Source organism: Malania oleifera, chromosome 5 (genome assembly GCF_029873635.1).
Source record: "Malania oleifera isolate guangnan ecotype guangnan chromosome 5, ASM2987363v1, whole genome shotgun sequence".
NCBI lineage: Eukaryota > Viridiplantae > Streptophyta > Magnoliopsida > Santalales > Ximeniaceae > Malania > Malania oleifera.
In genome coordinates, this window is record NC_080421.1 from 14,871,062 (window position 1) to 14,893,607 (window position 22,546).

Below are 22,546 nucleotides of genomic sequence, written 5' to 3' on the forward strand. Positions count from 1 at the left end.
TTTGAGTAGCTTTCCTTATCATATTAGAGATAAGAAAACACAACTATGTTTGAAAAAGAAAACTCTCCTAATATTAATTTTATTAATTATTTTTTTTATATTAACATATGTTGTCATGCTTTGAACAAGCATAATGCTTTAGCTTGTTCCTTGCTGCACTACTCATTTTCCCTTTGTGCTAATATATTCATCTTATCTTCTCCTAAAAAATAAAAGTGATAGGATCAAGTTGTATATTGGTGCTAGAAAAGGAATAATACAACAATAAAGCAAATAATTAATAAAGCAAGCAACTCAAATCAAATTAGGGAACATAAACAAGTGTAACTAGTAGTTGAGTTGCTGTTAATTGTGTTAGACTTCATTGATTTTCATTTGCATACAAACAATTATTTGATATGAGAAATATGGATTGATTAACATAAATTAAGAATCAAACTGCAATATGGAAGAAATGAAATCACGTAAGAACCTCAAATCTTTCATCATCACAACGAGATAGACATACTTTTGTTTTGATGACAAGAATGCTTGGAAGAGAATTTTAATGGAAAACGTACAATCACAAGACTCAATGGATTAAAATCAAATTAAGATTTCAAATTTAGAAAAATAGTCATAATATTTGTATATTTGATGGTCACATGTGTGATTGTGACGATATAAATTTACTATACATCTAAGATAAGTTATAAATTCTATTAAATATGTATTAGCCATTGATACACATCATATGATATACTTCATGAAATAAAAAAAATATCGCTAAAATTTTTAAAATTAAAAATATAAAATTGGGGGGCATTTTAAAAATTTAAAATTCAATTAAAAAAACTATAAAATGGATAGGTATGAGGTATCTACATTTTCTGGTACAGGTGTACGAAAATATGGACTAACGTCCTGAAAGAACCAAAAAATAAAAATAAAAAAGCTAGACCGCGCTAACGGCTGCCGGGTTGCCCCAAAAACAGAGAGAGAGAGAGAGAGAGAGAGAGAGAGAGAGAGAGGGAGGGAGGAGAACAGAACGAAAGTTTGAGATGAACTCTAAAGATTATTGCTAAGAAGAGAAATAGGGTTGAGAATCTGGCTCGTTTCTGCCAAATTTGAAAATTTTGCAATCCGCAGCGCTGTTTCATTAAGTGGCTTCTGCAACTCCTTCATCGTCTGCACCGCAATATTGAATCACAGCCATGACTGAGGTCTCTCTCTCTCTCTCTCTCTCCGTGCGTATTTGTGTGTGCGTGAATATTTTTAGGGAATAATCAAACTGTTTTAAGTTTTTGATGTTTTTTTGCGCTATTAAATATTGATTCTGGCAGTGGTGATGAAAATGCTTTAATCATCGGGATTCTATTTGTAAAAAGAAGTAACGAAGCTCGTTTCATTGGTTCATCTAGTGAATTGGTTTCAGAGTAATGCGAGGAACTTGCAACAAATAGCTAGCGTAGGATTAATAAATGCACGTTGCTTGTATGCATTTTTTCTAGGGCAGACTTCTTTACGAAAGGACTCTCTCCTGCTTCAATATTATTTGAAGCATAGATAGAGGGGTTTAGGGCCATATATAGTGTTGGAGGGGAGTGGGGATGGGGAACTACAATTTTGTTTTGTCTTGTTTTTGTTTTTGGTTTTTTTTGTTTTTTATATTAGGGCTGAACGATGGCATTTTCATGTTGTTGATATAGTGGCTTATCAATTGATTTACACATGAATATTGGGGTTCAAGCCTGTCATTTGGGTTGCCCTGGATACACTAGTGCACTGCAAATTGACAACTGTTTTAATGATAAATGGGTTTCCATGTTGTGCTAAGTTGCTGTGGACTAAAAATTCTTACTGTATTCCTCCACGATAAACTTTTCCTTTCATAAAAAATGTGCAAGATTGTTTCTTTTTATCTTTAATACTTTTTATTTTATTTTATTTTATGTATGCATCTTTTAAAAGATTAATCTTTCTCAAAATTAGTTACTTTAGTATTTAGTTTTAGTATGTGAATATGCACCATGAGCCATGTTGGCAATCTATCTATGACATTTTCCAAAAGCTTAGATTTTTCTTTTTGCTCATGGGTGATAGTTGATATAATATGTTTTAAACTACTTTTAGTTTGTGTTGTTGCATATGCAGTTATAAGATTGTGCTTTTTGTTTGTTAGGCTTCAATTCATAAAAAAAAAATATGAACATATTCTAGTTTTGTTATCTGAGTATGTCTCTTTCTTTCTCCCTCCCTTTTTTGGTGCTCCCAGTATTGGGTTAGCCAGGGCAACAAATGGTGTGAATTCTGCAAGATTTTCATATCCAACAATCCTTCAAGCATTAGAAACCATGAGCTTGGTCAACGTCACAAGGATAATGTTGCTAAAAGACTTGCTTCTATGAGAAAAGAAAAAGCAGCCAAGGAGAAGGAAGAAAAGGAAGCAGCTCGAGCCCTTGAGCAGATTGAAGCGGTAAGTTCATGTTGGAAACATTTTTGCCTGATGAAGGCCATAAAGTATTTATCTCTGAAAAATATTTGTGCTCGTCATTGATGCAAAAGATTTGAGTGGTAATAATTAACAAGTTTCTGACTAATCTAACTGAGCAATCTGGTCTGGGAATTGTCTATTTTATTTTATTTTATTATTTTTAACAAAGACTGCATCTCAATTAACAGCTCAGCAGCTCAGTGCTTTCATTGCTAAGGCTTTGTGTGTGTGGGCATGCCTCTGTGTGTGTGTGTGTGCGTGCTGGGGAGAGGGGTTTGGAATTTGGCCCCTATGTCATTTTTGCCATTTTTCTTATTGGGGAAAGAAACTTGTCATTAGCAGTGCCAAAAGAGTGGCGAAATCATTTCCCAGAATACTGCTGGAGAGGGAATTGACTTTTTTATTTTATTTTATTTTATATTTATTATTTTTAATGAAGAATCCATCTCAGTTAAAAGGTCAGCGGCTCAGTGCTTTCATTGCTAAGGCTTTGTGTGTGTGGGCATGCCTGTGTGCGTGCACTGGGGAGAGGGGTTTGGACTTTGGAATTTGGCCCCTATGTCATTTTCCCCCTTTATTTTTTATTTTTACTGGGGAAAGAAAACTATCATTAGCAGTGCAAAAGGGAGGTGAAATCATTTCCCATATTACTCCAGGAGATTTGATTGATGTAGACTAAGAGAACTTGAAACATCTTTTACAGTGCTGGATATACCTTGTACTTTCTTCTGATAAACTTATTTCCTTAAGATTGAGCTGTAATGTTAGCTTATGAATTTAAGTTTGAAGAGATCCTTCCAAGGGAAGTTAAGGTAATTTATTCTTTGATAAATTGCAATAACCTCCCCTAAGATTTGGTGAGAAGTCCTCCCTTAAGGTTTGAAAAATTACAACCACCTCCATTGAGATTTCCTAACATTATGGCCAATTATCTTTCTATTGACTGTAAAATATGATGTAAGTGAAGTGTTGATCATATAATGATTGGACAATTTGATCCTTTAATGACTGTTTGACTAAAAGATTGTCCAACTTACCCTTCCTCACATACATCTCTGAACAATCTCCATTACATTCTTGAATCATCAAATCATTGAATGTACCATAATTATCATTCTCACTTAATACATCCAAAATGAGGTTCCATGGTGTTTGTTGTCTTGACTGATGAAACTAGGAGTGGAGTAGAATTTAAGTTAAAATTATGGATCGAAGCTTTAGCCTTTAAAATCTAGGGGCTTTAGGATAAGTAGAAATAGGACAAAATATATGAAATGTAATTTTAGTCATAGTAGAGGGAATATTGGAGGCAAAGTTAAACTTGATGATGAAGAAATCAATAGCACTAGTAGATTTCGATGCCTTGTATATATTATGCAAGCTGATTGAGATATTGAAGAAGATGTAATTTATAAAGCAGGTTGAGTAAAATGAAGAAGTACTTTGAGTGTGATCGTAGAATATCCTTAAGATTAAAAGGGAAGTTTTATAGGATGACTGTAAGACCAGTTATGTTATATGGATCAAAATATTGGGTGACTAAAACACAACATATTCAAAAAGTAAAAGTTGCCAAGATGAGAATGTTAAGATGGATGAGTGTTATAATGTGAAAGCTAAATTGAGGAATGAACATATTTGCAGTAAGTTAGGCGTAGCTCCTATAAAAGATAAGATAAGGGATGGACGACTTAGATGGTTTGGACACTTACAACATAGGACACATAGTGCGCTAATGGGGAAGAGTGAGTTATTGTGAGGGATAGTAGAAGGGGTAGGGATTGACCTAAAAATACTTGGAATGAGATAGTGAGTAAAGATTTTATATTCTTGAATTTGTCGAAGGAAATTGTCTATGATCGCATAAATTGGTAGAAATGATTCATGTAGCAGACCCCACATAGGAGGACTTAAGGTTTGATTTGTTTTTGTTGAATGAATCACCTGAAAAATACTATCCCCACCTAGAGATCTATGCACTTACACCCAAGGAAACCTCTTCCTCTTCCTCACCTGCTCGAAGGAGATTAAACCTATTACCATCCCCATAGTAGTCAAAAGCACACCGAGGCGCAAAAGGTACTTGGAGCCAAGGCGCGAGGCAAAGGGACTCGCCTCATGAAGGTGAGGCGCATAATTATTAGATTTGTACAATGCCTATTTGGTGGGTAATTGATATGTGAACACAACAATAGTAATATTAGAGTTTAAAATGCCAAAATATTCAATACCAAAACATAAATGCATAGAAATTATGACAACCAAGTACCAAGTACCAAGTTCCAAGTGAAACAAACATAGTTCCACATGAGTAATTACACATGCAAGTGTTCAAGCTTCAAATTAGAAATGAAATGAAATTGCTAGGCTGAAGGCCCAAAAGCATCTTCAATATCAAAAGATAAGAGTAAAATAAAAGATTTGAAAGTCTAAAATCTAAACAAAACAGTAGCTAAATTCAGTAAAAAATGTTTTATATTTATTATAAACTTGCATTAAACTACATAATTAATTACATATTATATAATATTAACTTAGTGGCTTAATGCAAGTTAGTCTATAACTTGCCAAGAGCAGGGTAGCCTGCCTGCCACCAGCAGGCAGCTGCAGCAAAATACTGAGCCTTGAGGAACACGAAGAAGTAGGCTGACTTATGACTTACTAGTTTGAAGCAGCCTGACGACTCACGAAGACTGGCGATGACGGCTCACTGGCTTGAGGACGAATGTTGTGTTGGTTCAAAGGCCTGAAACCTCGAAGATTAAGGGATCATCGAAGGCTCGAATACGAAGGGCTTCTGCTGGTTCAAAGGCTCGAAGACGTAGGGCTCCTGTTGGTTTGAAGGCTCGAAGACGAAGTGCTCCTGTTGGTTCGAGCGGACTGACTTATGGCTTACTAGTTTGAAGCAACTTGATGATTCATGAAGACTGGCAATGACGACTCATTGGCTCGAGGACAAACGTTGTGTTGGTTCAAAGGCTCGAATCTTGAAGATGAAGGGCTCCTCGAAGGCTCGAAGATGAAGGGCTTCTGTTGGTTCGAAAGCTCGAAGACGAAGGGCTCCTGTTGGTTCTAAGGATCAAAGATGAAGGGTTCTTGTTGGTTTGAAGGCTTGAAGACGAAGGGCTCCTGCTGATTCGAGTCGAAGGCTCGAAGAAAAAGGGCTAAGGCTGGTTCGAAAGCTTGGCTCTGGAGTTTGGCTACGTTTTCTTTCTTAACAGGTTTTTTTTAAAAAAAGAAGTTAAAAGGTCAAAAATTTCAAGGCACGACTCACTGTGCCTGGATCAAGGTTGTTAGAATTGGGATTCTAAGTGGGATCTTTGGAGGGGTCTGCAGGATTGAATCGTAGAATCGGATCAAGAATTGTAAGATTCTACTTTCAATGTAAAATAAATATTAAAAAAAGTATATATGTGGAACTTTATGACAAGTCTTAAGACTAAAAAAACTTGGTTATTAACTTAGTTGCCTTAATCAAGAATCAATGCCTTAACTGCAGCCACCATCTAGTGGCTAATTTCTCTATTTATTTTTATTATTCATATTTTTCATAATTAGTGGATAGAAGATTAAACTTGATAATCAAGAGATTAATAAAACTTATCGATTTAGATACCTTGGATCTATTATGCAAGTGGAAGGGAAAATTGAAGAAGATGTAGTATATAGAATTAAAACAGGTTGGGTAAAATGGAGGAGTGCGTCAAGTGTATTGTGTGATCATAGAATACCCTTAAAATTAGAAAGATAGTTTTATAAGACGGCTATAAGGCCGGCTTGCTTTATGGTTTAGAATGTTGGAAAACTAAGAAACAACATGTACAAAAAGTAAAAGTTGTTGAAATGCGAATGTTATGGTGGATGAGTGGTATAACATTAAATGATAAAGTAAAAAATGAGCATATACATAATAATTTTGGCATAACACCGGTTGAAAACAAGATAAGGGAGGGGCGACTTAGATGGTTTGGGCATTTGAAACGCAGGCCTAGCAGAGCCCTTGTGAGGAAGAGTGAGTTATTGTTTTTGGGATGAAAAAAGTAGGGGTAGGCTTAAAATAACTTGGAATGAGGTAGTGAGGAAGGATTTATTAGCCCTTAATCTAATAGAGGGAAACGCTCTTGATTGGGTGATTTGGCGGAAAAGGATTCATGTAGCTGATCCCACCTAGTGGGACTTGAGGCTTGTTGTTGTGTATGTTTTGTGCATTTCCTTGAACCCATCAAAACCTGACACAACAAAACCGTAGGGAGCTTTCTAATGGAGCTTTGCCAACTAGTCACTAAGGATGTGAACTAGTTGAGTGGGAAAAGAATATTAAGCCTATAACCTACAAACAGAGGCATCATAGTGTGCTGGGAAATACAAGGTCTGGCCTTTGATAGGAGTTGATTTGTGTTTGTGTATGGTGTGAATGAGGCTCCAGGGTTGTGATTGATGGAAGATATTGTGGGTCCACTAGAGTTTGAGTCGGTTAAAATGGGGCTGAAGTTGGTGAATGTTGACTAGAGATAAAGATGGGTGGTGGTGATGAACAGTGGAAGGTTGTCCACAGTAAAAATGTTCAATTCTGCACTTGATTTACATTAATAATCCACATGTGCCTCCAATGTACTAGTTCAGCACTTCAGCATATTGACGAGAAAGCTTTAGGAATCTGAATGCAAAAACGGCTAGCTTTAATGAGTACGCTATTTTATTGATGAACCAAGATTTGGTGAAGCACTTAAAATTGAAAAGTGAGTTGCACACAGCCACACGCGCCCTCACATGCATAGTAACTACATTGAGCTTTTACTAAGTAAACAGATAAAAAAGAAGGGCAGCCTGGTACACAAAGCTCTCTTGTATGCGGGGTATAGGAAGGGGCGTACCATGATAGGTCTATAGTACGTGACCTTACTTTGCATTTTTGCAAGAGACTGTTTCCATGCCTCGAACTCGGGACCTCTAGGTCACACGATATAACTTTATCGTTGCGCATCGGCTCCCCTTCTTACTAAGTAAATAGATAGAAGATAAAAATTATTGACTAGAATTGAACATAGAACCTCTTAGCAACCATGGTTTTGATACCATATTAAGTTGCCACTTTGACGAGTGGGCAATTTTTTATTGTGTAAGACTTGGATAAAGTCTTAGATATGGTTTCGATACCCTATGGCATATGTGCATGTATATACATTTAGTGATTAAGCTATGAGGTGGGGGGACTACCATCAACCATGTATATCAAACCTAAATGCTTAAACCTCCCTACATAGGCAGCCCAGTCACACATAGAGGTAAACAAACAATGAATAACACCCATTAGGGGGGATAACAACATCAAGCTGCTTTGAGTAATTAAACAAATAGAAGAAAAACACAACCAATGGGAATTCAACAATAGGACCACTTGACAACTATAGCTTAGATACCATATTAATTCGCCACGTGGCCTAAAAGCTAAGTTTATGCTACTAGATTAAGTGTCCAACAATGTATATCAAGTGAGCCTACACAATAGGCCACTTGACAACCATGGCTTAGATACCATATTAATTATCCATGTGGCCTAAAAGCTGCGCTTATGCTACTAGATTAAGTGTCCAACAATGTATATCAAGTGTTAAGAGTGAGCCTACACAATGCACACACATGAATGGTGAGAATTAGAATAAATGTTTTTGTTTTTTTGATTGTAGACATGCTGACTTATGAAGGTGCAATGGCTACTTTAGTTTTGGTTTCCATGAAGATGAATGGAAATTTCAATTTGGATCTGTAAAACAAGTGGCCTGAAAGTGCTGTGTTTTTTTAATCTGATTATATGTTTGGATAACATGGATAACAAAAGATCGTATCTTCTAACTAGGTGAACAATTCTTTTCGCCAAATAGTTTGAATTTTGACAATAAAATTGTTACGAACTTTATTTTGTAAGTGGAAGTAAATCACCCTTTGACACATATGGTTTATTTAATTGACAATATTCTGAAGGTTGATTTTTTTTTTTCCTGATTGTCTAAGGCATGAGGATCATTAGTTGAAATGTGAGGAAGAGCGGGCTGATTAAGGAAGTGCTGATTTTGGGGAGAAAAAGGGGGGTGGGGGGTGGGTTTAGATTAGTTTCTAATATTTGAAAGGGTAGATGCAATGCAAGGGGTGGAAGTGCTCCCTTCTCAGAGGGCAGATGGGAGAGTTCTTACTTTGTGGGATACACTTCTATCTTTAAAATTGATGGAAATGAATGGTAGGGGTCAATGGCAGTTTTTGGGGTGAGTTATATGCTGTTTATTGTTTTTGTTCTCTTAGGTGGTTACTGGGTGGGATGGGGTTTAATGTGATGAGATTTTTTGGGAAAAAAGGGGAAAATGTAGGATTACTTTGTGTATGCATAATTTTGGTAGGTTTATTAGAGAGTGTGGGCTAAGGGATTTTCCGTTGGGTAATGCTTTGTTTTCTTGGTATGGTGGGTGGAGAGAGTGCACTTGCTTATCGATTGGATATATATATAGCAATGAGTGGGAATTTGAGTCTAATACTAGGAAGCATTGATATCGACACCAACACCAAACACAGATACAACACGATACTAACATGACTATATGACAATTTAAAAAAAAAATGAGGATATGGCATGACAGGGATACAATGATATATATTTTGTATATATTTGTATATATATAAGCATGTTTTTCCTTTGAGATGACGATTATTGTGGTAGTTTAAATTTAAAATGAAGTTTGAGCTTCATTCATGCAAAGTTATTAATTACGCATTCTAGAAATACGCTTATATACAATCATCAACTACATTAATATTATGGAATACTAGTCCAAAACAGAAAAAAAACACCTCAAGGGCATTGATGATGGTGTGCGACAAGGATGACTCATCATGAAATTTCTTTAAAAAAAATAATTAACAGAAAATGGAAAATTGGTGATGGCTTTAGAGATGGGGGACTCTAAGGGCTGGGAGGTCCTTAAGTGCTCTATGAGGCTGTTATATTGGTGCTAGGGCTCCAGCGCCCAATCATTCTAGTGCCAAAGAACCTCTTGACTCTTAGTCTCTCAACCACAGTTTCAAATAGTGGTTGTGACTGTTACGTTATTTAATGGTTTTTGAGTCTCTGATACTGTTACACTTTGCTAGTAGGAAGAAAAATCACAGCCATACTGGCTGTTATGGATCGCCTACCATTTTGTAACTGCTACACAATTGTTATGACTTACGACAAATAAAATAATTTTTATTTTTTAAACTTTTTCTTCTCATTTTTCTTTTTTTCCATTTCATAAATTATTCTTAATAAGCTATGAAGAGAGTGGGGGAACATTATAATGCAGATGATAATGAAATAATGATGATTAATTACCAGATTCACCTAGGTCAAGGGAATAGACTGGGACAACATAAAAGGGAGAGGATAAATAAGTTAGCAAAAGAACTAAGATTAGATTAGCAATTTGGAATATAGGAACTCTTACAGGAAAAAAGTATGGAACTAGTAGAAATAATGTTTAGGAGAAAAATTAACTTAATTTGCCTTCAAGAGACGAAATGGGTTGGAGAGAAAGCTAGAGAAATTAAAAAATCAGGATTTAAACTTTGGTACAGCGGTATAGAGAAACATAAAAATGGGGTGGGTATTGTTGTACACAAAGACCTAAAAGATAATGTGGTAAATGTTAGGGGATAGGATCATTAAAATCAGGATAGCTTTAGGCTTGGAGATAGTGAACATCATTAGTGCATATGCTCCCCAAATAGGATTAGTAGAAAATCTCAAAAGACAATTTTGGGAAGATATGGATGGTATTTTACAAGGGATACCTATGTCTGAAAAGACATTCATTGGAGCTGATTTGAATGGTTACATTGGAAAGGATAACATAGGATATGAGAGGATACATGGAGGCCACAGATATGGAGATAAAAATGAGGCCGGTGAGGCAATTTTAGATTTTGCCATGTCTTATGATTTAGTTATATTGAATACTTGTTTTATAAAAAGCGAAGAACACTTAATAACCTTTAAGAGTGGGTATAATAAAAGTCAAATAGATTTCTTCTTCTCGAAGAATGGGGATCGTCTATCTTGTTAGGATTGTAAAGTTATTCTAGGTGAAAGTTTGGCTACACAACATAGAGTCTTAGTTTTAGATATACATATTAAAAAATGGATGAGAAGGAGTAGCATAACTCGACACAAAAGAACTAGATGGTGGAACTTTTGAGATAATATGGCAAAATTTGAAGATAAAATGAACAAAGAGTGTGATTGGATAGTAGGGGATAAGGTTGATGCAAATACTGTTTGGAATATAATGACAACTTCTATCTTAAGGATAGCAAAAGTGGTTTTAGGTGAGTCCAAAGGAAGATACTCGCGTAGTAAAGAAAGTTGGTGGTGGGATCAAGAAGTTCAAAAAGCCGTTATGACAAAAGGAAATTGGTATAAAAATAAGAAAAAAATTGTAGAAATATAGAAAATCTTGAAAAATATAAAGAAGCAAGAAAAAATGAAAAAAGACTGTTAGTAAAGCTAAACATAGAGCTAATGATACTTTATATGCTAAATTAGATGCAAAAGAAGGAGAAAAAAACATTTATAAACTAACTAGAGCTAAAGAAAGAAAATACAAAGATTTAGGTGATGTAAAATGTATAAAGGAAGAGAATGATAATGTCTTAATTAGAGAAGAAGACATAAAAGAGAGGTGGTGAAGATACTTTGGTAAGTTGTTTAATGAAAACCAAAATGAAAGATTGAACTTGGAAGTGATAAATGAGGGGAAGACTAAAAATAGAAGATTTATTCGCAAAATTAGAGTCCTTGAAGTTGAGATGACATTAAAAAAAATGAAAAGTGGGAAATCTATAGGACCAGAAAAAGTACCAATTGAAGTTTGGAAATGTTTAGGGGATAAAGGAATTGTTTGGTTAACTAATCTATTCAACACTATTATAAAAACCAAGAAAATGTTGGAAGAATGGAGGAAAAGTACATTAGTACTTGTGCACAAAACCAAAGGCGATATTCAAAACTGTAATAACCATTGTGGAATTAAGATTCTGATTCATATGATGAAATTATGGGAAAAGGTAATTGGACATGGAATAAGATTAGAAACAAAGAGTTCAGAAAATCAATTTGGTTTTATGACTGGTAGATTAACAATAGAAGCTATTTATCTTTTAGGAAGTTTAATGAAAAATTTTAGGGAAAAAAAAGAGGGACTTGCATATGTTTTTTATTGACCTAGAGAAAGCTTATGATAGAGTATCTAGGGAAGTTCTTTGGTGGATCTTTGAAAATAAGTGAGTTTGTAGTAGATATATGAAGGTCATTAAGGATATGTATGATAGAGTAGTAACTAGCATTAGGACTATAGGAGGTGAGTGAGATTTTTTAATGACAATAGGTATACATCAAGGTTTTACTTTGAATCCTTATCTTTTTACTTTAGTAATTGATGAACTAAGAATTTACAAAATGATATCCCTTGGTGTATGTTGTTTGCAGATGATATCGTATTGATTGATGATAGTAGGAGTGGAGCTAGAACATTGGAGAGCCACATTATAGTCTAAAGGGTTCAAGATAAGTAGGAATAAGACAGAATATATGAAATGTAATTTCAGTAATTTAAGGAGTAGTAATAGAGAGAAGATTAAACTTGATAATCAAGAGATTAATAGCACTTATAGATTTAGATAATTTGGATTTATTATGCAGGCTGAAAGGGAATTTGAAGAAGATGTAGTACATAGAATTAAAATAGGTTGGTTAAAATGGAGGAGTGCATTAGGTGTGTTGTGTGATTGTAGAATACCCTTTAAATTAAAAGGAAAGTTTTGTAAGACGACTATAAGGCCAGCTATGCTTTGTGGTTTAGAATGTTGGACAACTAAGAAACAATATGTACAAAAAATAAAAGTTGTCGCGATGCAAATGTTAAGGTGGATGAGTGGTTTAACATTAAAAGATAAAGTATGAAATGAACATATATGTAATAATTTAGGCATAGCTCTAGTTGAAAACAAGACAAGGGAGGGATGACTTAGATGATTTGGGCATTTGAAAAGCAGACCTAGTGGAGCGCCTGTAAAGAGGAGTGAGTTAGTTATTATGTCTGATATGAAAAGGGGTAGGGGTAGGTCTAAAATAATTTGGAATGAGGTAGTGAGGAAGGATTTATTAGTCCTTAATCTAATAGAGGAAAACGCTCTTGATCGGGTAAATTGGCGAATAATGATTCATGTAGCCGACCTCACGTAGTGGGACTTAAGGCATGTTGTTATTGTTGTATATGAACACTATTTCAGGAAAGAAATATTTGTTTTGATAATATTAATAATTTGATTTTCTTTTCCACACACACACACACATATATATATATATATACATATTTCAATTTCAACCTTCTTTTTCTTTTCTAGTTTTTTCCTTGTTCTAGTTGCTAGTACTTTATCTATTTAATGATAAATTTATGATTATATATCATAGTTTCAAAGCTAGGTTATAGTTATATATAACTTAGTCTAAATTTATTAGATTTTTTATACTTTAATAGCTAAAGCAATAGAACTTACCAAATGGGGACCAACCCCATTTCGATTTGAAAAATGTGGTTAAAGAACAATGGCTTTAGGGACCTTATTAAGCTCTGGTGGTCCATGCTTTGTGTTGAGGGGAAAGCTAGCTTTGTGCTAGCTTCAAAATTGTAGGGATTGAAAGAGAAGCTCAAAGTGTGGAATAAAAGCACATTTGGGAATATTCAAGTGAAGACTACCGATATTCTTAATGACATCAAGATCCTTGATGGGTAAGAACCAAGGCAAAGGCTTTGTATGGATGAAAGGGCCAAAAGAGTTTTGTTGAAGGAGCTAACTGAGGCTATTAGCCTTGAAGAGATCTTTTGGAAGTTGAAATATGGCTCAAGGAGAGAGACCAGAACAGTATATTTTTCCACCGAACTAGGAATGCCCATTGCAGACTGAACACCATTTTCGGCATTGAAACTGGGGAAAACACCTTAACCGAGGAAGAAGAAATCAAAAGGGGAATCCGCAACTTTAATAAAGCTCTTTGCTTTGAATCCAAAAGCTGGAGACCTGTAATGGACTGTATTGACTTTAAATCTATCAACCCCTCCACTATAGAGTGTCTTAAGAGACCTTTAGGAAAATTGAAATCCTCTATACCATAAGAGAATGCAATAGTGACAAATCGCTAGGGCTAGATGGCTTCTCCTTGTCATTCTTTGAGTCAAATTGAGGCGAGCTCAAGCAGGACTTTATTAACATTTTTGAGGAATTCTTTAGATCGGGTAGATTTGTGAGCAGCATCAATGCCACTTTCAAATCTTGAAGAAACCCGGGGTAGCCAACATTGAGGACTTCCGTCCAATTAGCTTGGTGGGAAGCATTTTTAAGATCCTTCCTAAAGTCCTTGTTATGAGGATCAAAATAGTCACTCAGTAAGTCATTAGGCAACATCAACATGCCATCGTGGGAAGATATATCATGATTGTAGCCCTTATAGCTAATGAGGCGGTGGATACTTATCGGAGGGAAAATAAAAATGGGGTGGTGTGCAAGCTTGACATGGGGAAAGCCTTCGATCATGTTAATTAGAACTTTCTTCTTTACACTTTCAGGAAAATGGGCTTTGGGAAGCAATGGTGTAGTGGGATTGCTCATTGCATCGACACACCAAGTTTCTATGTGTTAATCAATGGGTGCCCTACTGATTTATTTCACTCCTTTAGAGGACTGAGACAAGGGGACCCTTTTATCCTCCTTTTTGTTCATTGTGGTAATGGAGGTGCTGAGCCTTATGTTGAAAAAAGCTACCGAAGAAGGGCTAATCAAAGGCCTTAGAGTTGGTAGGCACGAAAGGTCCATGGAGGTCACACATCTCCTGTTTGCGGATGACACTATCATTTTTTAGTGGGGATGACCCTCTCCACATTCTGAATTTAAGATGCATCTTGGCAAGGTTTGAGGTAGTTTCGGGTTTCCTTTTGAAATTTAACCTTCGAAAAAGTGAAATCATTTTGGTTGGAGAAATTGTAGATGGGCATCTCCTTGCTGGCCTTTTGGGCTGTAAGATGGGAATTGGGAACTATCCCTATTAACTACCTTGTGCTACCTCTTGGAGCCAAACATAGTTGTTAGAATCTTACAATTCATGATTCGATTCATACGATTCGAATCACATCCACATCAAATCGATTTGAATCTTACTAGTGAACCTAAACACAATTGAATCAATGCTGAATCTATTGATTCACCTTGTGAATCTAATAATTTGATCCGAATCTATCGATTCACACGATTTTGGACCTATCATATTCTGACAAGCCCAACTAGTTTTAAACCCCCAAAACAAAATTTCTTTCTTTTTTATTGATATTATTTTTACACAATTACCTTCACCATTCCTTGTCTATGTTAGTTTAGTATTAAAAAAGAGGAGAAAAGAGAATTTTAAGTCTCATGTTGTCTTCACAAAATCATTTGTCTTCACAAAATCATTCTTCATCCTAGGGGAGTATGAGTATTCTGCCGTTGAAAAGAAGCCGGAGAACACTCACCGGCTATGGTGGTACTCTTGTTTTGTCGTGCTATTAATATTTAGTTGGTTTTTTCAGTAGTTTGTTCAATTATTATCATTTTTTGGATAATTTTTTTTTAATCATTAAAAGAATATGCATGTGATATTATTATTTTTTTAATTGTTGATAAATACCAATTTTTATTTTTTCTTGATTCCTTCACTTAAACACACAAATTTCATTTTTTTATTAATATTTCCTGACTCATTCTCTTACTTCTCATTTGTTTAAAAAAAGCATACAAATGAAATATGATTTTTTGTATTGTCAAAATTTAAATATATTTTACTATTTGCTTGTTGTTTTTATATCAATATATGTATGTCATTTAGAATTAATTTTGGAAATTTATACCGAATCTTACGATTTGATTCAATTCTCAAATTCTAAAATTGGAATTCGATTCACAATTTGAATCTCGATTTGACAACTATGTGGTCTATGCCCCCAAATTCAAAGATAAAGGAGTGTGGGCCCCATCATTGAAAAATTTGAAAAAAAGGCTAGCTGGATGGAAAAAGGAATTTTTTGTCACAAGATGGCAGATTCACTCTCATTAAAAGCACCTTGACAAATCTCCCCATTTACTTCATGTCTCTCCTTTCCCTTCAGGATTCAGTTGCCAAGAGACTTGAAAGAATTCAAAGGAGGTTTCTTTGGGGGAGCTTTGGGGTGGAATTCAAATTTCACTTTGTCAAATGGGGAATGGTGAAACTACCCATTCATTTAGGAGGCTTGGGTTTGAAGTCCCTCCACATTTTCAGTAAAGTTCTTTTAAGAAAATGGTTGTGGAGATTCATGATGCCAAAGATCACCTTTTCTGAGGAGTCATTGCTGTGAAATATGGGTTTGAACATAATCATTGGATCTCCCAGGATAGCAAAGGACCACACCTTGTGAGGTGTGAAATGTCATCGAGAAAAGTTGGAATGATTTCTTTTCTTGTATTAGATTTCAGGTGGGGAATGGGGACAATATTTATTTTTGGCATGATGCATGGCGCATTTAGGAAGCCCTTTGTGTCCTACTTCTAGCCATTTACGACTTGGCCTGTGACAAAGATGCCTGTGTCCGTTAGCACCTGCAAACCTCAGATTAGTCGCTCTTTTGGAGCATCCCCTTCCTTAGAAATGTGGAAGACTGGGAACTCAACCTGCTCACAGACTCTACAACTTTCTCTACAACTTCCAGCACTATAATAGCACTGATCTTCTAGTTTGGACCAACGATGAGAAAGGGGTCTTCACTGTTACATCCTTCTATAGGTAGCCCTTGTCAACGGAATAGAAAACAGCAAAGCAAAAGATTTCTTTCCTTACTTCAGCCCGCATTTATTTCCTTATATTCATTATTTTGTTCAGTTAGCATATATTTAGTTTACATGTATAGGGCTTGACAGGTTTGTAAAATAACAATACCAAGACCTGCTTTTGAAGAAACGATTGAAGAGATAACACAAAGTTTTATTACAACAATCGAATTACAACAATATGTCCAACCATGCACTCACTAGATGAGCTTCAATGGTGAAAGGACAACAAATAGAAAAACAGAAGAGGACACAACCAGTTGAGATGTGTGCGTTGCTCCGGGGGGGGGGGGGTCTTATTTATAGCCTCTGGTTCGTTGAAGAAACACATGAGCGGTTCACCTACCATGGTAGGTGGTGGTGGCTTACTTACCATAGCCGTCGTTGACATTAGTGGCCGTCATACACCAACTGCGGCTGCTGTTCACACTGGTAGCCATCGCTTACCTACTGTGCCCACCATTCATATTGGATAGGCCATACCAGTGGCGCTGCCCCCGGACCCCGTGTCTTAGAGGGGAACGTCTTCTGTTTTCATAGTACCATTGCAGTCTACCGCTTCGACCTCATATGGGCCATACGTCAAGTAAGCGTGCCAATTAACTCGTGGGAGGTGGACATTGCACACATATACACCAACAAAGATTATAGTTTAGTTGCATAGGGCTAGAATAATGCTAGACCTTATTTACTTTCCATGTATTCTTGTAAAGTCTATATATAATATACAAAACTCAAGGCCAATTCATTCGGCCATTCACAAAATATTTGACATGGTATTAGAGCCAGCTGATTGCTAGGTTTTTTTCCCCCCTCCGATTTTTTGTCTTCTTGGTTTTGCGGCTGTTGGGGTTTTGTTTTCTCTTATGGAATTTTTTCTCTTTTCTTTCGGTGCTTCTGTGGCTGCATGGCTGTCGGCATAGCAAGTTCCTGGGTTGCCATTTATTCCTCCAGTTTATGTCCTTGTGATTCTCGGCAAGCAGGCAACAATTTTCTATTGCTGTTTGTGATTTTCGGCAAGCAGGCACAACAGGTTTCTGGTTTGCCACTTATTTCTCCGGTTTCTGTTGCTGTTTGCGACTCTCGGCAAGCAGGCTTGTGACTTTCGGCAAGCAGGCACTACAGGTTTCTGGTTTGCCACTTATTTCTCTAGTTTCTGTTGCTGTTTGTGACTCTCGGCAAGCAGGCAACAACTTTCTATTGCTGTTTCTGGCACTTATCTTCTCGGCACAGCAGGTTTTTGGTTCAAGATTTAATTTTTAGTGCAGTTTTTTGGTTCAAGATTTATTTTTTTAGTGCAGGGAGGTTGTTCTTGTTTTTTTTTTCTTTGTACTTGCGTTGTTTATTTTGGGCTTCTAGATTTTCTAGTGTCTGTTTCTTTCGGCAGTCTGTTTTTTTGGGGCTTCTCAATTTTCTCCATTATTTAGCATGGACTCCGCATCCTTGTGTGCCAAGTTTGCGGGCAACAATTATTCTATGTGGGCTTTTCATTTTGAACTTTTCTTGAAGGGCAAAGATCTTTGGGATCATATTGATGGCACGAATTGTGCACCCATTCCTGATAAATCCAAGGAGTCCGCAGCTTGTCCTTCATGGGTTGTGCTTGATGCTTGGATTTGTATTGGCTTCTTGGCTCGGTTGAGTCACATATTGTCCCCAACTTGCGACCTTATCGCATCGCTTAATCCATGTGGACTTATTTAAAAGCAGTATATCATCAAGATAACGGTGCCCATCATTTTCAGTTAGAGCATGCGATTGCCATGTTTCAACATGATAATCATTCTATCCAAGACTATTATTCGGGGTTTTTGAGTCCTTGGAATGAATATTCTGATCTGGTTACTGCGGATGTTCCTGTGGCTTCTCTTCCCATTATTCAATGTCTTCACGAGACTAGTTGTCGTGATTAGTTTCTTATGAAATTCCACCCCAAGTATGAGTTTGTTCGCTCGTCTCTGCTAAATCGCTCTCCTGTTCCTTCTTTGGATGTTTGTTTTGGTGAGTTACTTCGTGAAGAACAATAACTTAGTACTCAAGTTACTCTGGCACAATCTCATGGTAGTTCTAGGTTTGTCCCTATGGTTTATGCTACTCAACGATGAGGACTGCCTAGCGCCTGTGCATTCTAGCACTTTGCAGTGTTTTTGCTGCAAAGAATTTGGACATATCGTTGCAAATTGTTCCAAGAAATTTTGTTCTTATTGCAAGAAGAAGGGTCACATTATCAAAGAATGTTGTATTCGCCCGCAGAATCGTTAGACTCAGGCATTCCAGATTTCTATTAGTGTACCCCCCACAGTGACGTTTGCAGCTCTTGGCTCTTCTTTAGGTGACTTCTATGTTCTTGCACCTCCTCCAGCGAATTCCTGCACACTCGAAATGGTGCAACATATGCTAATTTCGGCATTATCAGTAATGGGGTTCCAAGGTAACAATTTGAGTAGTCTCTAGTATGTGGACTCGGATGCTTCGAATCACATGACAAACAATCCCACTACCTTGTGTCATGTTTGGCCCTACGCTGGTCAATTTGCTATTCAGACTGCCAATGGCAGTTCTTTGCCAATAGCTGTTGTTGGAGATGCCTCTTCTAAGTTCACTAATGTGTTTCTTGCTCCTCAGCTTTCCACGAATCTTGTTTCTATTGGTCAATTAGTTGATAACAATTGTGCTGTTAATTTTTCTGGTAATGGTTGTGTTGTGTAGAACCAGGTAACGGGGAAGCCGATCACGAAGGTACTTAAAGTGGGGCGCTTGTTTCCGCTACTTTTGCCTGTTCTAGCACGTTCTCTAGTTTCTTCTATTAAGTCTTTTGCTTGTAATAATGTGTCAACTCTTAGTATGGTGTGGCATTGTCGTTTAGGACATCCCAATACTCAGATCTTATCTCATGTATTGAACTCTGGTTTACTTGGTAATAAAGAATGTTCTTCTTTATCTCTTGAGTGTGCCTCTTGCAAACTTGGTAAAAGCAAAACTCTTCGCTTCCCTTTGCATGTTAGTAGAGCTTCTCAATGTTTTGAGCTTATCCATAGAAATGTTTGGGGACCTTCCCTAGTTAGTCCACATGAAAAATTTAAATACTATGTGACTTTCATTGATGATCATAGCAGATTTACTTGGGTCTACTTTCTTCGCTCTAAATCTAAGGTTTTTTGTACTTTCATTGAGTTTTTAGTGTATGTTGACAATAAGTTTTCTGCTTCTATTAAGACATTACACATAGATTCTGGTGGTGAATATGTGTCTACCTAGTTTCAGACATTTTTGGCTTCTAAAGGCATTATTCATCAATGTTCATGTCCTGCTACTCCCCAACAGAATGGAGTAGCTGAACAGAAAAATCGTAATCTCCTAGATGTGGTTTGTACTCTCTTGCTGGAATCCTCTGTTCCATCCTTGTTATGGGTTGAGGCTCTGAAATCAGCTACTTACTTGATTAATCGTTTACCTTCTCAAGTCCTACTCATGGAGTATTCCTATTTCCGTTTATTTGCTAAGAAACCTAGTTACGATAACCTCCGTACCTTTGGTTGTGTATGTTTTGTTCATTTACCTCCTCATGAGCGACATAAGTTATTTGCTCAATCTGTTCGATGTGCATTCTTGGGATACAATGTGTGTCGAAAGGGATTTGTTTGCTATGATCCTACATTACATTGCACACGCATTTCTAGGAATGTTATTTTCTTTGAAAATCAACATTTCTTTCCTGTGTTCTCTGTACCCTCTTCTGCTACTGTGATTCTCCCCTCCTTTGAGGAGCAGTTCTCGGATCCTCATCCAGTCAGTTCTCATTTTAAACCAGGTATTGTGTATATGCGGTGCCCCTGCCCACAGTCTCTTCTGGTAGCTCATCTAATATCTGATCCTACTGTGCTCCAGATTCAGTCAGTTGCAGCACCTCTAGAGCCTTTGGTATGTCGCTCTTCTTGAGTGTTTGTACCCCCAGACAGGTATGGGTTTCCCTCGTCAAGATTTGGTAACTTTGTTTTAGCTCTACTGCATTGTCCAATTTAGATATTCCCACTTCCTACTCATATGCTGCCAAGCATGATTGTTGGCGACAAGCTATGCAGGAAGAAATTGCCGCTCTAGAGGCCAATCACACCTGGGACATTGAGCCTTGTCCTCCCATCAGTATTCCTTTGGGTTTTTAAATGGGTTTACTCAGTCAAGGTCAAAGCTCACCTTGTTGCACTTGGGAATAATTAGGAATATGGTGTCAATTATGAAGAGACCTTTGCTCCTGTGGCTAAGATGACTACTGTTCGTACGATTCTGGCTATTGCTGCTTCTAGTGAGTGGCCACTATATCAGATGGATGTCCACTATATCAGATGGATGTCAAGAATGCTTTTCTTCACAGGGATCTTAAAGAGTGTATTTATATGAAGCCACCCTCGGGCTTGTTTCCCTCTCTGACTTCACATGTGTGTAAGCTTTGTGGTTCTCTTTGTGGTCTTAAACAAGCTCCGAAGGCCTGATTTGATAAATTCCGCACCACTTTATTACAATTTTCATTAAAGCAGAGCAAGTATGACACTTCATTGTTTCTTCGGAAATCAGACATGGTTATTGTCGTTCTTTTGGTTTATGTTGATGATATTGTAAAAACTGGTTCCAATTATGCTTTATTTGCTTAGCTCAAGACTCATCTCTCAGAGTGCTTTCATATGAAAGATCTTGGGTCTCTTATATATTTTCTTGGTCATGAGGTGAATCGTAGTCCCTCGTCACTCAATCAATATAAGTATGCTAGTGACTTGGTGGCCACAGCTGGCCTTTAGAAGGGTACTTCTGTTGATACTCCCATGGAATTAAATGTCAAGCTTCACAAAGAGAAGGGTGATTTACTTGTTGATCCCAGTTTATATCGGCAGTTGGAGGGTAGTCTAGTCTATCTCACCATTACTAGACCAGGCATTTCTTTTGCTGTACAGCAAGTCAGCCAGTTTCTTCAGACTCATCGTCATCTTCATTTGACTACTGTCCATAGGATCATATGCTATGTTCAGGGCACTTCTGCTCGTGGTTTATTCTTCCCTGCAGGCAATTCTACTCGCCTTGCTGCTTATAGTGATGCTGATTGGGCTAATTGTGTGGATACATGTCGCTCCATCACTGGTTGGTGTGTGTACTTAGGTGATGCATTGATCTCTTGGAAGAGTAAGAAGCAAGACAGAGTTTCTAAGTCATCGATGGAATCTTAATACCGGGCGATGTCTTTTGCTTGTTCTGAAATTATTTGGCTTCGAGGCTTGCTTGCTAAGCTAGATTTTTCTAAGACCGATCCTACACCTCTACATGCCAATAATACAAGTGCTATCTAGATCACGGTCAATCCTATCTATAATGAGCTCATGAAGCATATTGAAGTCGATTGTCACTCTATTCGTGAAGCATTTGACGCTCGTGTTATCACTCTTCCACACATTTTCACTGAATTACAAATTGTGAGTATCTTCACCAAGGCTCTCACTCTTCATCGACATTGCTACCTAAGTAGCAAATTGATGCTTGTTGATCAACCCGCATCAATTTGAGTGGGGCTGTCAACGGAACAACAAACAGCAAAGCAAAAGATTTATTTCCTTACTTCAGTATACATTTATTTTTTTATATTTCAATTCTTTAGTTTGTACAGTTAGCATATATTTAGTTTACATGTATAGGGCTTGACAGATTGTAGTTTACTTGTATAGGGCTAGAATCATGCTAGACCTTATTTACTTCCCATGTATAGTATTCTTGTAAAGTCTATATGTAATATACAGAACTCAAGGGCAATTCATTTGGCCATTCACAAAATATTTGACAGCCCTTTCCTTTGGAGACAAACAGCTTTAATTTCCCTTGGACTCAGATTTGGAAGACTGCTGCCCACTCAGATTCTTGCCTGGGAGACAACACATGGTAAGATCTTGACTTCGGATAATTTGCAAAGAAGGGGTCTGTTAGTCACCAACAGATGTCCCCTTTGCATCGCTGACATAGAATCAGTAGAGCACATCCTCCTTCATTGCACTTGGACCAGGAATCTTTGGAATATGGCATCGACTTTGATTGTACAATGGTGGGTTACTAAATCTGGGAGGGGAACTCTGGTCCTGAAAATGGATTCAGGCCGCAAAAGAAAAGAGAAAGGCT

The 22,546-nt window shown here is 37.0% G+C and overlaps 1 protein-coding gene across 2 annotated transcripts in view; it reads left to right on the forward strand.

Moving 5' to 3' along the window:
- The first annotated feature begins 869 nt into the window (after positions 1–869).
- The window catches only part of LOC131155796 (zinc finger protein ZOP1), a 45,499-nt gene continuing 23,822 nt past the window's right edge, over positions 870–22,546 (forward strand). For both annotated transcript variants that reach the window (XM_058109210.1, XM_058109208.1), the window contains exons 1-2: positions 870–1,202; positions 2,255–2,455. In XM_058109210.1, coding sequence (XP_057965193.1) covers positions 1,194–1,202; positions 2,255–2,455 — 210 coding nt within the window. In that variant the 5' untranslated portion in view covers positions 870–1,193. The remainder of the gene's footprint in view (positions 1,203–2,254; positions 2,456–22,546) is intronic.